Source organism: Equus caballus, chromosome 11 (assembly GCF_041296265.1).
Source record: "Equus caballus isolate H_3958 breed thoroughbred chromosome 11, TB-T2T, whole genome shotgun sequence".
Lineage (NCBI taxonomy): Eukaryota > Metazoa > Chordata > Mammalia > Perissodactyla > Equidae > Equus > Equus caballus.
In genome coordinates, this window is record NC_091694.1 from 18,975,180 (window position 1) to 18,990,474 (window position 15,295).

A 15,295-nucleotide genomic window follows, 5' to 3' on the forward strand; every position below is an offset into this window, starting at 1 on the left:
ATGGCATTGGTTTATCTGCCAACTTACTTATGTGTTAATGAAATTTAAAATTTAGCACCAGTTCTTATCTGTTAAATGAAATTTGATTGGTTTTCTGACATGAGTGACTCTTAAGGTTAGAAACAAATACAAACATGTACAAAAATGAAACCAAATATTTTCAACAAAGTAATTTATTTTTTTCCTGAGAGACTAAATTCAGTACAATATTTGTTTTCATAACATCCAACATGTCTTATGTCAAACTTAACCACTTTGTATGCAGTGACTGTGGTGGGGTGATCTATTTTATTTAACTACCCTCAATGTAATTCATTTGGGTAGTTTTAAGGCATATCAGTGATCAAAATGTTTCTCCCTACAGTTACTCCTGCATTCTCAATCAGTTTCTTCCACACATCATCTAAAGAAAATTTATGTGGTGTGATTACACTCTTTTTTTAATACCAGGATTTCTAAAACTAGGAAAAAACACCAACATTTAAAACATCAGTGTTTCTAGTCAAGGATAGTTCAATTAAATTTCATCAGTACATTATATTACAGTTTAACTCATGGTAGAAATGTTAAAACCCAAGATCTTCTGAGTCACATAATACCAACATTTCATATTAAAGAATAAATTACTCAGGTTCCATACAAAGATATTAAGTGATGAGAAACAGAAAAAGCCAAGCTTTCAAGAGCTTTTAAAAAAATACAGAAGCAAACTAATGAACACAACTACACAAAATATACACTAACCAATTGCAAACTAAACTAGTTAAAGATTAACCTTAAAAAAATATTTTAGAACTTCGTGATACCCTCATAAAAGGCAGCAAACTAAGGGTATTAAAACAATAGTCATTATTTTAGTTACTGTGCATCAAATCTAAAAGATCCAGATAAAGGAAATGTTTTGTTTTGATTCAATTTAAATACTTTAAAATTGGAAATATTTAATAATTGATAGTATAATTAAATTTTAAGAATATACACAAATGATTTGAACAGGTTTTATATTCAGTAACTTGCATGGTTTTTACCCTGGCACTTTTATCACTAATTTAGGAGAATCAGATGCATTTCCCTCCGTATACCTCCCTCCTTAGTGCTATATAGGCACTAAGATTTCAAATTTATAAATATGGTAGTATTTTAAATATTAAATTTTTACATGAATATTGGGTTCATCCTTGTTTTCCTGTTTCCTAGGTATTATCCAGTTTTGTAAGGAAAACACTTTTATATCACAATCAAAACTTGTCTTGGTTACTAGACTGTAGCCATAAATGGGTTACAGTCACATAGATTCATTATTTGGAATTATACTTACTAAGGCAGACCTAAATGAAACTTATCTTCTAGAAGAATTTCACATTTGCATTTACCTACACTGCAGAATGGGTTTAAGCAATATTTTAGCTGTTAGGAAGTATTTAATTTACTTAAAACTTGTTATCTTTGACTACTCAGAACTCCTAGAGTAGTCAACTTTACCTTTAAGTTCACTTTAAACTATATCTGATTCATTCCAAATAGAAGATTTTTAAATAGAAGTTAGACTTCATTAAGGTATTAACTTTAAATCTGAAAGAAAATTAATGTGCTGAAATTTTCAAGTTTAACAAGTTCATTAAATTTTCTAGCATGTCTTGATACATTTACTTATGAGCTTTTATTCTTCTTGCTGCTGGCAATTCCTTAATGTTTGTTTGCTTCACCTCTCTGGTTCATTGGATTACTACTATTTATGCTTTCATGGACTTTATCTTCACAGTTTACTATATCTTGTAAAGCCTTTTCCACATCTGTTTGGCCAGCGGTACTGGCTGTTTTTGGCAAGGTCATCTGCAGTGCACACCACAGTGTAGTACGTGCTTTCCGAGTAGCCACACACATCTCTTTAATGGCTGAGGCAAGGGCAAAAACATCTGTAAAAGAAACGTTCAGGGTCAGTTCACATTAGATATCACTTAAATATCTCTCAATTCTTACACAGTCCAGTGCTGGGCTACTACTAAGTGGTCAAACAGTATTATTTTTATAAAAGAAGAATGGCTATTGACTGAGCTAACGAAAGTACTTGACTTAATATTTGAAAGTGTTGATATTTTATTTCTGACTTGTATGACAGTGACTGTGCTTTGGGTAGAACACAGACTTTGACAGAGTTGTTATAATTAAATGGATGAAATTAAAATAGATCGAAGTACTTTTGGAGTAAATTATGTGGGTATCATTTACCAAATTTATTCTTTAGATAAGTGTAAATTTTAGAAATACAACCTTTTAACCTCAAATTTGATTTTATTAACATTCAAATGATCTCATTTCCTTATCAAAAGAATATGCATTAATATTTGTACCTCTGTCATCTTGGCATCTAGGAACTCCTTGCCTTTGCCGATTTGAAGCATTAACAATTTCATCTTTTCTACGTGACTGTACAATGTGAATGGACTCCAAGTGTCTATCAAGAGCAGTAGAGATATTGGCATGAAGGGGAGAGCTTCGAAGACGTTCCATTTTGCCTAATAAAGTCACAACCTGAGGGAAACATTTTAAATTTTGATAAGGCAGGTAACCACATTGCCCTGTCATTAACTTAAGTCAAAACAAATCTTCAATGAAGCAGAACAGAGATGAGAGCAATGATATTCATCCAATAAATAACTGAACGCTTACTGTGTCCTGACACCATGCTGGGGGAAACAAAGATGGAAAGTCAGTCTTTTTGTAACTTGTATATGTTAATTCTAAAAGCTTTCAGGTCATCAGTTACTGGGAATAAGCAACAGTAAAAAAGTCAAACATTCAAACATTTCCATGTCGTAAACAGTTAATGCAAATATAAAATCCGACATTGTTTTCGGCAAATAAGAGAACAGCCTGAAAATGGAGCATTCTTAGGAGGTATTGTAGTACAAAGGAAAAAAATTTGAGCTAAAAGAAGTCCTAGATTGATTAATCCTGACCTCAGCAAGCCCATTCTGGGCCTCCTGTGTTCTCCTTTTGGAAATCAGAAATATTCAGATCATAATACTGACTAGTGGTAGTTTTAAGGAATCTATAATCCAGAAAATACTGTGGAAATAATAAATAATAAATAATAAATAAAACAAAATAAATCCTGTAACTGTCCAAACTGCTAAGGAAAATTAGGAAGTCTCTCAATCCTCTGCTTAATTCAACTTAAAAAAGCGCACTGGATATATTACATCAATAAGGGGAGTATGTTTCATAGTTGTATACGCCTAACGTGTTTCAAATTCTAATCCTGAAGGTGTAAGGAAAGAGAACGTTTTGAATAATTAGGATTTGGACATCAAGTAAATACAATAATTGCCTTTGGCAGCTAAATGATTTAAAATTCACATAAGAAGGTGGTGGTCAGTGATTACAGCAAGAAGAAAAATACCTCTCAATTAAGAAGCGAAAGGCACCTGAATGAATGTCTCTAACTTCACACTCAAGTTTCCTTGGAATAAATCTATGTCAGTTCAGGCCCATGGAGAAAACAAAAGTGTATAGGTATAAAATATTTTCCTCCCAACTGTACAACCAACCTGATTCTTGAGAGGAAAACAAAAGAAAAAAAAAAAAAAACTCCAGTGAACTACCAATTATATATTTTTTAAAATAAGACAATCATTTTAAATAAATGACAAATGTAAAGAAAGAAATTTGCACAGGTGATTTTTAATAAACTTTCAAAAGCTTTTTTTTTCAGAATTATACAAAACCAGCACACTAGTAGTATATGTAAAAATATTTTTGTCCTGTGTGTATTATTGATCTAATGTTGATAAATATAGAGAAAACAAAATTATAAAAGCTATGAACATAACCTTCTAATTAATGTGAAGCATAAGCAGAGCTGGGAAAATTATATTTCTTAATATCCACAGTTGCAATCCATTGATTTATTGCCTAGAAATGTATTACTGAGAAAAAGGAATTTTTTTTTAATATTGGCACCTGAGCCTAACATCTGTTGCTAATCTTCCTTTTTTTCCTTCTCCCCAAACCCCCCCAATACATAGTTATATATTCTAGTTGTAGGTCTTTCTGGCTCTGCTATGTGGGACGCCGCCTCAGCATGGCCTGATGAATGGTGTCAAGTCCTCGCCCAGGATCCGAACCGGCGAAACCATGGATCGCTGAAGCAGAATTTGCAAACTTAACCACTCGGCCACAGGGTGGCCCCGAAAAAGGAATTTTAACTTGGAACAGTTTTAAGAAAAAATAACAAAAGACTGGAGTTTTTATTAACATAACATCTGGCTGTAAACCACGTCAGTATCTGACTATACCACTGATAAATTCCATTGTACAAATTTACAAATTTGATAAAAGAATTTCAATTGACCAAGGCTGAAAGCTAGGGAAAATCAATCTTTTCCTGCTGAAGTAGTTCATATCTATATTTTAAAGAAGCATGGTACAAGAAAGAAACTAATAATCAATAAAATAGACTGTTGTGTTGATTTTTCTAATTCCTAACGGCTTTTATTCAAGCACAGAAACAACCTGTTTCACTGTATGCTTTTTCTCTGGAATTTTCATCAAATTTTTATTTGGAAAACTGTAACTTTTTAAGAGAAGGTCAAAAAAGAAAAAAAATTTACCCAACTCTATTAAAGTTGATTAGAAAATTCTGAAATTACAAAGGAGATAATAGGAACAGTCATTTGTTAAATTACAAAATGACTTAAAATCAGGATTCTTTACAACATTTGATTTGAAATGATTTACTACTTTTCCAAAACAAAGCTATTTTATAAAATTACGCATATCTACATACTTCAGTTTATCAATATTTAATACATGCTGTATATACTTAATATTTGTTGAATAACTCAAGAGTGCAGAGTTAAGAAAATGAAATATGGTAATTCCCTGTTAACTTACCATCTTGTATAATGCAAGCAACAGCTTCAGCTTGCTCATCAAGCTAGAAAACAAATGTTTGTGACTAAGAAATGGGACTCCCCCTATAAATAATATTCAAAACCTTTTTTGCTTTAAAAAAAATGCTTTCTGGGGGCCGGCTCAGTGGTGCAGCGGTTAAGTTTGCACATTCCGCTTTGGCAACCTGGGGTTCACTGGTTTGGATCCCTGGTGTGGATGTGGCACCGCTCATCAAGCCATGCTATGGCAGGTGTCCCACATATAAAGTAGAGGAAGATGGGCATGGATGTTAGCTCAGGGCCAGCCTTCCTCAGCAAAAAGAGGAGGATTGACAGCAGATGTTAGTTCAGGGCTAGTCTTCCTCCAAAAAAAAAAAAAGCTTTCTGTTGAGGATTAGCTCCACTGTGATTTGGGTTTGAAGAGGAACCATTTAAATTACTAAACCTACTTTTTAAATGATTGAATGAGGCTATTTTCCCCTTCCTAAATATTAATCATATTCTAAGACCAAACATGGAAAAGAATATATTTCAGAGAGTTACACATAAATGTGATTTAAAAATCCTTTAGAACTCTAATTTGCTGACATGTTTTATAATTTTATCAGGCAATTTAAAAATCCATTATTGGATGCTTTTACAGCTTACTCTGGCTTGTTCTCGAAGTTCATCCACAATTAAGCGATCAACTCTAGATGGGTTGGAAGTCAGCCTTGGAATTGGAGTATTGTTAGTACTGGATACTTTTTTTCCTGGGTAATTCTTGGCAAGGGCCAATTCAGTCTGTAAAAAATTATATAATTTTTAGATGATGAATTTTCTAAGTATGATTCAATCGTGAATATTTCTCATAGGCCTAAAAATAAATCGAAAATTATTCCTTTAAATAAAACTTGTTTTGGTATCAAAAGACAACAAATACAAACCACAGTACCACAGTATTTTTCTGTCATACTTAATTCATAGAAAATACCTGAACATTCCAACAGCATAATACTTAAAAAATTCAAAGAAATAAACTTTTAACCCATTATGGAAAAAAGTCTACTTCATAGGCAAAATAAACTTTACATAAATAATTTTTTTTAAACCCCAACCCTTTTTAGTCTTTAAGTCATCTAATTAATTCCTTATAGTTATGGACTATAACTACTGCACAGTGTAGAAGAATTCACCTTAGAAATAAGGCAAGTACTCTTAAACTACATGAAGGTAAACAAAATTAAGATAGGCAGAGGGGACATACTAAGTTACTCCTAAATACACAGCTTTTTATTACCTTTTTCCTCTCCTTTTCTAATGCTCTCCATTGTTCATAGCACTCTTCTAGACGAATATGAAGTTCACTGGCTGGTCCACTACGGGTTTTAATTGGTCTTTGAAATCCAAAAGTTGGCACGAAACCAGAAAAGGAATTATCACCATACATCATATCATTAAAATAAGGGTATAAATGGCTTAAGTCATCATAAGAAAACAAATCATAGGAATCCAACAGTGGAACAACTGAATGGCCAAATGGGTGGGTAGATCTTAGGGGAAACCCATTTGAACCAAGTTGTTGAAAACTCTGATTATGCCTTAAATCTCCCATCATATAATTATTAGAAAAGCATGATGCCTGTGTGCGATTCACACGGCTATTAATATTGTTGTCTCCACTTCCCTGTCTGTGGCTATTAAAATGACCCTGTGACTCCAGCAGATCTTGATATGTATTTTGAGATAAGCCATCTAAATGCTTTGGACCATCCTCAGGATCATAATGTCCACTCTGGGGCTTAGCTTGAAAATTATGTTTGTTTACATTTTCAATGATCCCATACTGTTGAGCTGAATAGTTATCACAAAATCCATTTGGCTGCTTTATTTTTTTATCGGTAACCGATTCAAAGAGATTTTCTTCTCCAGTCTTTGTCAGTCCTTCCATGTGATTGACAGATTGAATTCTTTCTGCACCACCGAAACTGACATCAAAACTAGAAAATGCTAAAGGGTTTTCTTGGCAATACTTCTGAAATAAATTGCTATTTTGGGTTAAATTTGTGGATGATAGTTGTTGGAAATCTGCAGAATGGTTAGAACCTTTTGAAGCTGCACTTAAATGACTATTTAATTTCATCAAGTTACCTTGATTTCGAAAAGGAATAGGAGTGTTATTTTTTGTTTGGACATTCATCCAAGTTGGTCTACTTAAGTTGATAGCTCCTGAAGATGTTGCCGAGTTTGATAATAAATTCACTGATTTAAAATACTCAGAGATTGGGGGATCAGGTTTAGCAAACAGTTGCTTTTCTGTGACATTAGCAAAATCACTATTAACTGAACAGGCTGTGTGAGGTTTTAGTCCATATTCTGATTTTAAGCCAAAATCAGCAGTGAATGCTGCTTCCTTTGCAAACTGTTTTTCTGTCAGATGTGGCGTAGCTTTTGGAAATGTGAAATTCTGCTGGTCAGGTATTGCCTCCTCCATTTTTTTCTGATTTGCTGGTTTAACCTGAAATAACTTTGTGTAAGTGTCTGCTTCTACAGTTGGTGTTTCAGCTGTGCCATTGGTTAATTTTTTACTATCTTGGACACTAAAATTCAAACACTTATTAAGCTTAGCCTTATTAGGATGAGCATATTCTGGGTATCTACAATAATCTGCATTTTCATTGTATCTGTTAAATTGAGAAAGAAACATCTCTGCCCTTTTTTGCTGTAATGGTGCTTCAAGACTTTTAGCACATATTTTCTCTCTTCCATAAAGGTAAGTATCAACTCCTGATTCTTTCATGATGTCAGACAGACCAGTTTGTGGTGTAAAACAGTTTTTGATAAATGGATATTCTTGGAATGTTGTCTTAGCTGTATCATTTGTCTGAACATTGTAACAGTTAGAATGATCACTTCGTGAGGGGTACATCCATTGTTCTTCAAGGTCTAAACCAGTAAATCCATGATAAAGTTCATCTATTTTTTGTTGTGGTGTGAGATTACTATTGTACAGGTATGGCTTTTCCGCTGCTGAGACAGATTCACCACTATAAAAAGCTTGCTGAGAGATGGCTGTATCTATTGGCCTTTTGGTTTCTGTTAAGAGGTCATGGTGATCTGCAAATCTGCTTGTGTTCAATGGCCAAACTGACTTTAAATTGGAGGAGCAGGTCCTAGAACAAGTAAATATATTTAATTACAACTTAGGTTTTAAAAGACTTTATGTCCTCAATGGAGAAGGTAGGAAAGGTTTTAAAAAATATTTATCTTGCCCCACCTCACCATTCTCTAATCCTTTCCAACTTTGCCTTATAAGCTACCATTACATCCAAATAATTCTCTATCACTTGAAATGTGCTATATGCCATACAAATAATGTATTTTAACCTTAATATGTCTTCACTATACTTTCCCAAGAGGCATTAACTTAGGCCTGAGGCTGGTGACTGCACAGTCTTACATGAATTGTTTATCTACAGTAAGCAGAAAACAAAATAAGTTTCTCCTTTAATTAGGTTGTTATATAATACAAAAGTGTTGTTGACCACAATTTTTTTAATTAAAAAAGATGTGTTTTACTGAAACTATTATTGAAACCAAAATATTTTAATTAGTTACATGTGTGCTGCATACTTTGCTATTTATGAAATAGGGCATTTGGCTAATATGGCTTCCATACCCAAATAAAACAATTAAAGCATATTTTAAAAAATTTTACCACATGAATAAAATCCATATGTATTTCTGCACAGCAGTCAAATGATAGTTTTATTCTTTGAGATATACATTATAAAAGCTCCTTGGAATGTATACTCTTTAAGCCAAACTTTAGCTCATGAACTCAAGGGAAATAGCTCTGAATTATGCAAGAATAATTTTCCAAATGAAAATTCTTAATAGCAAATTAAACCTTAGACTGAAACTTTCAATTGTATGGCAAGTACCTCAGCAAAATCAAGGCTCCTAAAAACAAATACTTGAATTAAGATGTCTATTGTCAGATGATTCTCTATTAAGTAAAAATAAAAGTTAATAAATAGGCTAATCTAGTATATGTGAATTTAAAAGCTTACTACATACTAAATACTGTATTTATAATATAATATACTAACCCCTCAGCAAAATATGGCTGTGACTTATCTTGTTCTTCCAAAATGTTAGACACAAGTCCATATAAGTCTGTTTCACTGCCATAGTCATTTCTTTCTGTTTGAATCCTAAAAATAAATGAATATCTCATGTAAAGTATTTTACTCATACCGAAATCCAGTATATTGATTTCTATTTCCAGATTGATTCTACCATTATTTTTCTATAAAATATTTGGATTGAATCTATACTATCATTTCAAATAAAGAGGGAACAGGAACTCAAGAATATTTTCCATTTTAACATAGCATCTATGCTACATAAATATTTCTCCTTCATTTCAAGTTCTATGTCTAGTTCACAATATATGCTTATGTCTTATTTCTCCAAAACACATCCTATTCATTTTAGACAACCAAGATATAAATCTCTGACCAAAGATGCCTGGTACCATGGCTGCTCCTGAAAGCATGTCTGGTCCTATCGTTCATCAGTCCATCAGTACTTGCTCAGTTTTTCATTTGTGATTTGAAAACCATATGAACCTGCTGCTCTATTTTGGTGACTCTTTATACTAAATGTTGGATTACAAAGTAAAATGTGATATGGTCATCCTGGATACCACGGCAATATTGCAGTTGTCCCTTAAATGTAACAGATATGGGGACTATCCCTAAGTCCTTGCCAAAGAGGTAACTGGAGTTTCTGAAATCCTACCTGGTGACTAATGCTGTCTAAATAATACAAAATGTAAAAACCACAAGGAGATGGAAAATTGGTGCTGCCTTTTTACTTCCTATGGAATTTGGGTAATTTGTTCCTAGAAATAATATGCTGTTTTAAATCGTAACTTCTTGTTTTTTCATATTTTATTTCTAGTATTTCATAGTATGAGGACATTTTAGAAATAAAAGTACCTTTTATTTTGCATAATAAGCAAACATTTCATTGATCTTCATAACATAGGAAGGGCAGGTATTAGTAATCATTCAGCTGTTGAATGAATGATCATTTGAGATATTAAGAAACTTGTATTTTGCAAGGGTATATGTTTTGCCAAACTTTACTACACACTTGCTGAACAAATAGTCTACCTACACATCTAATGCTTTTTCCACTTCATTTTGTTATTTCATCAAGATTCAATATAAAGTTTTTGTATAATAATGTATTAGTATATATCTAGAAAAATATTCAATGTAATATACACTAAACTGTTCATACTGTTACTGAAAGGTGAGGAGGCAGGGTTATGGTGGACTTCCGCTTTTCTTTATATATTTCTGTAAAGTCTGAATTTTTTCAATGAATATGTATCAACTTAAAAAACATTTTTGTTTTTTGTAGAATTATATATTATAGTCTTTCTAATAAAATCACTCATAGTTTACCAAAAATTTTAAATTTTTAACAATCTTTTTAATTAATAAGATTTTTAAAATAATTATTTCCTGGTTAAACTAAAGATGCACCAGCTTCTATCAACTGCTCCCTTATATATAATTTAAACAACGGCTCCCTTATGATAGATGTCTCTCCCTTAGGCTTCTCTTTGCAATAGGCTCCCATAATACCCTATACTTCCTCTTTTAAACCTCACTATACTTGCATGCCTGGCAAATCATCATCATGGTCATCATTGTCGTGGTCGTTGTCATTATCGTAAGATCTATAAAGGCACGGATAATACTTGCCATGTTAATTATAATATTCCCAGTAGGACAGAATCTGGCATAGAGTAGGCCCTTATTATTTGTGGAATTGAATAGAAAAATAATTAAAAGTATCTTATGCTTGATAAAATCCTGTTTGTAGTGTACTTGTGAAGGAAAAAAATTACTGAAAATTTAGAACTGGATGAAAAGATAGATCTAAAAATTGTAACTCATTTATATAAGTTATCTTTAGAAAGAGGAACTTAAGATTTACTAAGGGATGCCTCTAATGAATATAACAAAAGTAATAAGCTAAAAATTACACATACATAATTGCCCAGTTTAGGGCTTCCTAAACATTTGGTAAACATAAAATTATAATGCCATAACATTAAAATGCTGATATAGGGAACAAAGAGCTAATACAACTGGGTTCCTATGTAATCAAACTTAAAAACACTTCATTTAGCCTGAGAATCTAATGTATTAATTTACCTGTTCTTTACATTGATCTGAGAATTAGAAGGCTGTTTAATATCATCTCCATAAGTGGACCATGGTGCATAGAAAAGCGAAGAATCTACAGAACTTGAATATTCTGTTGATGAAGAAAGTGGAGTATAGGTCTGCCTTAGGTCAACACTGTCTTCACTCTGAAATTTTAAAGAAATGTTTGTATGACACATCTAAACTACATCTATTACAGAATAATAGTGAAATAAGAAATTAGAGGAAATAACACATGCATAAGAGTTGGGAAACAAAATCAAATCTAGACTTAGCCCCTTAAGCTTACTTTACACTAGGGGTTGGCAAATTTTTTCTGTAAAAGGCCAGATAATAAATATTTTAGGGTTTGCTGGCTGTTCAGGTCTCTGTTGAAACTCCTCAATTTTGCTGTTCTAGCACCAAAGCAACCATATGTAAACAAATGGAAGTGGCCGTGTTCCAATAAAATTTTGTTTACAAAAACATGCACTCAGCAGATCTGGCCCCTGGTACTTGTTGTTTGTCCCTGGTATAAACACTTACAATTATTGCAATTTGAATTTTTTGAACAGATGAGCATTATGCGGACACTAGCAGTGTTATTTTTAATAAATAAATCTTTTACAAAACTCAGTCTTGATGCCCCCAATCTGTGAAACAAAAGTTAATGTACATTTATATAGAATTTTCAAAGAAATTCCACATAACATTATTGTATTCAGTCAATCTTGTGACCTGGGTATTCTCTGTATTTTAAAAACAAGGAAACTGAGATTACAAGTTACTGAGCCAACAGGTGACAAAACTAAAACCCAAATTCAAGGCCTTACTCCTACTCTAGGGCCTTTTAAAACAATATCATTAATTATTCAGCCTAGTTTCTATTTCCAAAAGATATATAAAAATGAGATGATATATGAAATGTTATCTCTTAGGAAACTTTGAAGATATTACTACAATTAGAAGAAAAATACAAGCTCATTTTTCTTTTTCTTGTGAACACTTCTATCATGAACTTTGAGTATAAGGTAAAAAGTTCGAATTTTAAGATTTTATGAATTATTTAAAATCCTGTCTTCTTCCAAAAGATGCTGAGGTACAGTAAAATAATTTAAAACACTTAAAATAGTAGAATGAATTTAACAAACAACAAATAAAAAAGATTAATTTAGATGTATTCTATTCTAGAAAATGTTTGTTTAAAGAAGTATAGATACACAATTTCTAACTCTTCAAATAAGGAACTACAAAAACTTGAGATGTAATTACTATGAATATTCAGATATAAACACAAGAGAAATGGCATTTTTTATAAATACAGAAGAGATATAATCCTGGCTAAAAATATTTTCTAATTGCTTTTATTTTCTTAATCAAAATTTATATAAAGAGAAAAGACAAATATTCCTAAATTTTTGTTCTTCATAGACATGATAGTTGAAAAACAACATTTTAAACATACAACACTGAGTTTATATTATATCAATAAAATATGAAAATTAATTCCCTCCAATAACCTATCTTCAAGACTCTCAAATATTTTACAACTATTTGTTTAAATTCTGGTTATGATTACTATTTTAACCTACACTACAATTTTCTTGTTTATAGCTTATATTATGATCACTATTCTGAAGTTGGGGGAACTGAGGCACAGAAGGGATTTTGCTAAGAGTGCCACTAAAAACTACCTTTCCAGATGTTAATTAGTAACTTTTACCAAGGCTTTTATCTTTAGAACCTTTCATAATTTTATTCCTTTAGTTCTGAAGTTTTTATCATAGGTCTGCCATAAGTCTCTTTTAGGTGTTAAGTATCCAAAGTGACATACATAAATGTTCATCTTTTTGAAATAGTTGCTTAAACAAAAGAGCATTTTCAGATTATGTAATGTCAAATTAGGCAAACAGTATTTGAAACTAAATATATTTTGGGACTATTCTTTCAAGCACATTTTACATTTTAAAATAAGTTTTGAGAATTAGAAAAATTAAGTCCTTTTAGAAGACTGATCTAAATTTTGTATTCTAGAACAAAACAAGAAACTAATGTGGTTGATTCAAACATCGTTATACTTTAAACATCTGGATCCTTTTCAGTTAAAACATTTATGAAAATTAAATAGGCAAATGCTTAGGGTTGGCATTTTAATTAGTCTTGATGACTGCAAAATGTACCACTTATATCCTTGATATACGTAAAACAATCAACTGAAATTAAATTCAAGTAAATTTTAGCAGCGATATAAACATTACAGACAGCAGGGGAATCCTGGTCTTGGCAGTGAAAAGACCTGGGTTCCACTTGGGTTTTGTCACTCAGGGCACAAAACAAGCTCTCCCAGCCTCAGTTTCTCAGTCTGTACAGCGGGCATAATACTATACAAGGCTGCAGTGTGGATTAAATAATTTATTTCAAGGTATTGTTATAATTCAAAGCGAACAATATCAACACTGACGTCCTGGTTAAATACTTTTAAATGAAAATGACTTACGTTACCCTAAGACTAATTTAATATGGCTAACAAAATTAAACGTTTTCGGTGAAGTAAAAGGTAGCATGTAACCTAAGACAGTGTTAAAGCCAGAGAATAAACGAGTGAAAAAACTTCACCTTTAAACTATCAAAGTTTATGTTTCTACTAACTTGCAATAAATGCTTGAAGGAAAAAATATTTTGTGGTCTTCCTACGCAAACAGGGATTTTCTTACATTTCTGGCATCATGCTATGCTGAGGGCCAGATGAAAACAAGAATCAATGAAAAATCGTAATCCTTGTTTTCAAAGCAAAGTACGTATTCTGCAAACCCTGTATTTAACCTGCTGTTCCTGGCTTTCTGGTCCTAAACTTGGAGCAATTTAAGACCGATGTGGATCGGCCGGGGTAAATGGATCCGATTTGGGATACACTCGCGAGCAAGGGCAGGGGCCGCTGGACCTGCGACTTGTAGCAGTCGTAGAAGGAAGTGGAGCCGGTCAACATCACGCTGCTGAAGACGTCCGGGAGCCGGCTGGCGTCGGCGCCGAGGCCACAGCAGCGGTTCGCACCTCCGCGGAACGCCACCTTCGGCTGCACACAGCGGGAGCGGGGACGGCACAGGCGTCAGGCAGCGCAGAGCCGCGGCCCCGCGCCCGCCGCTCCCCGAGGACCCCGCCGCGGCCGCGCCCCGCCCCCGGGGCTCCCCCTCGGCCTCCGGGCCGTCGGCCGCCCAGCCCGCGCCGCGCCCCGCGCTCGCCCTGACAGGCCGCTCCCCCGCCCGACGTGGAGGCGGCGGCCGCGGCCCCGGCGTCGCGCCCCCCAGCCCGGGCCCGAGCTGTCGCCGCGCCCCCCGCCCGGACGCCCCGTCGGGGCTCCCAACCGGCCCGGGCCCGCTCCCGCCCGGCCCGGCCTCCTCAGAGAACCGCGTCTGCGGGCGCGCCCGCCCCTCAGCCTCTCCTCACCGTCGCCGTCCTCCGAACCCGGCGCGCCCCGGTCCCGGCCCGTCCCCACCGGTTACCTCAATCCCTCCCTCAGGCCTGAGGGCGAGGGGACCGGCAGGTGTCTCGGCCGCTCACCTCCATGGGGGCCCCCCAGCCCCTCAGGGACCAGGTACCGCTCCTGGGGCACAGGGGTGAGGGGCGGCGTCGAGGCCCGGCTCCCTCAGCCCGCACCCCGCCGCTGCCACCGCCTCCGCCGCCGCCCCGGGCGCTGCCTGGAGCCGGTCTGTGGGTGGGGGGCGGGAGCGGGGAGGGAGGGGCGGGGGGAGAGGCCGTTACATTGCCTTCCCCCGGCTCGCGACCCCGCACGCGACCGGGCACCGGCCCGCCCCGCCCCCTTCTGTGAGGCCCGCCCCCGGCTTCGCACCCCCTCATTGGCCCGCCGCCCAGCCAATGGGCAACTGCCTCCAGGGCCTGTTACCCCGACTCTACCCCTCCGGAGACAAGGCCAAGAAGGGGCGGTTAGCCGACCTCGCTCTCCCTCAGCTTTTGAGCCTTTCCCGCTCAAAGTAAGCGTGTTCTGGATTGGCCCGGACTGGCAAGCACCAGCCCGATGATTGGCTAGTAGAGCGGGGCGTGGAAGGAGGAGACGGAGCTCGGGCCTACCGGGTGCGAGAAGCGATGGAAGCGGTCGGAAGATTTGAGAAGTCGCTTAGCAACTGGCTGATAATCCTAAACCTCTTGGCTGCGTACCTTGTGCCAACATTTCAC

General features: G+C 35.7%; 1 protein-coding gene and 1 long non-coding RNA gene across 2 annotated transcripts; one reads left to right on the forward strand and one right to left on the reverse strand.

Moving 5' to 3' along the window:
* Positions 1-155: 155 nt before the first annotated feature.
* Positions 156-14,905, reverse strand: MEIOC (meiosis specific with coiled-coil domain). The gene is made up of 8 exons (XM_023652401.2): positions 14,663-14,905; positions 14,046-14,177; positions 11,114-11,271; positions 8,987-9,091; positions 6,175-8,047; positions 5,544-5,678; positions 2,352-2,532; positions 156-1,916 (listed from the first exon to the last, which is right to left on the reverse strand). The coding sequence occupies exons 1-8, from the start codon at positions 14,666-14,668 to the stop codon at positions 1,687-1,689; spliced, it is 2,820 nt and encodes a 939-aa protein (XP_023508169.1). The 5' UTR covers positions 14,669-14,905; the 3' UTR covers positions 156-1,686.
* On the forward strand, positions 2,424-4,481 carry LOC111775625 (uncharacterized). Its single transcript, XR_011422886.1, has 2 exons — positions 2,424-2,561; positions 4,029-4,481. It is a non-coding gene; the product is annotated as an uncharacterized lncRNA (long non-coding RNA).
* Positions 14,906-15,295: the final 390 nt, after the last annotated feature.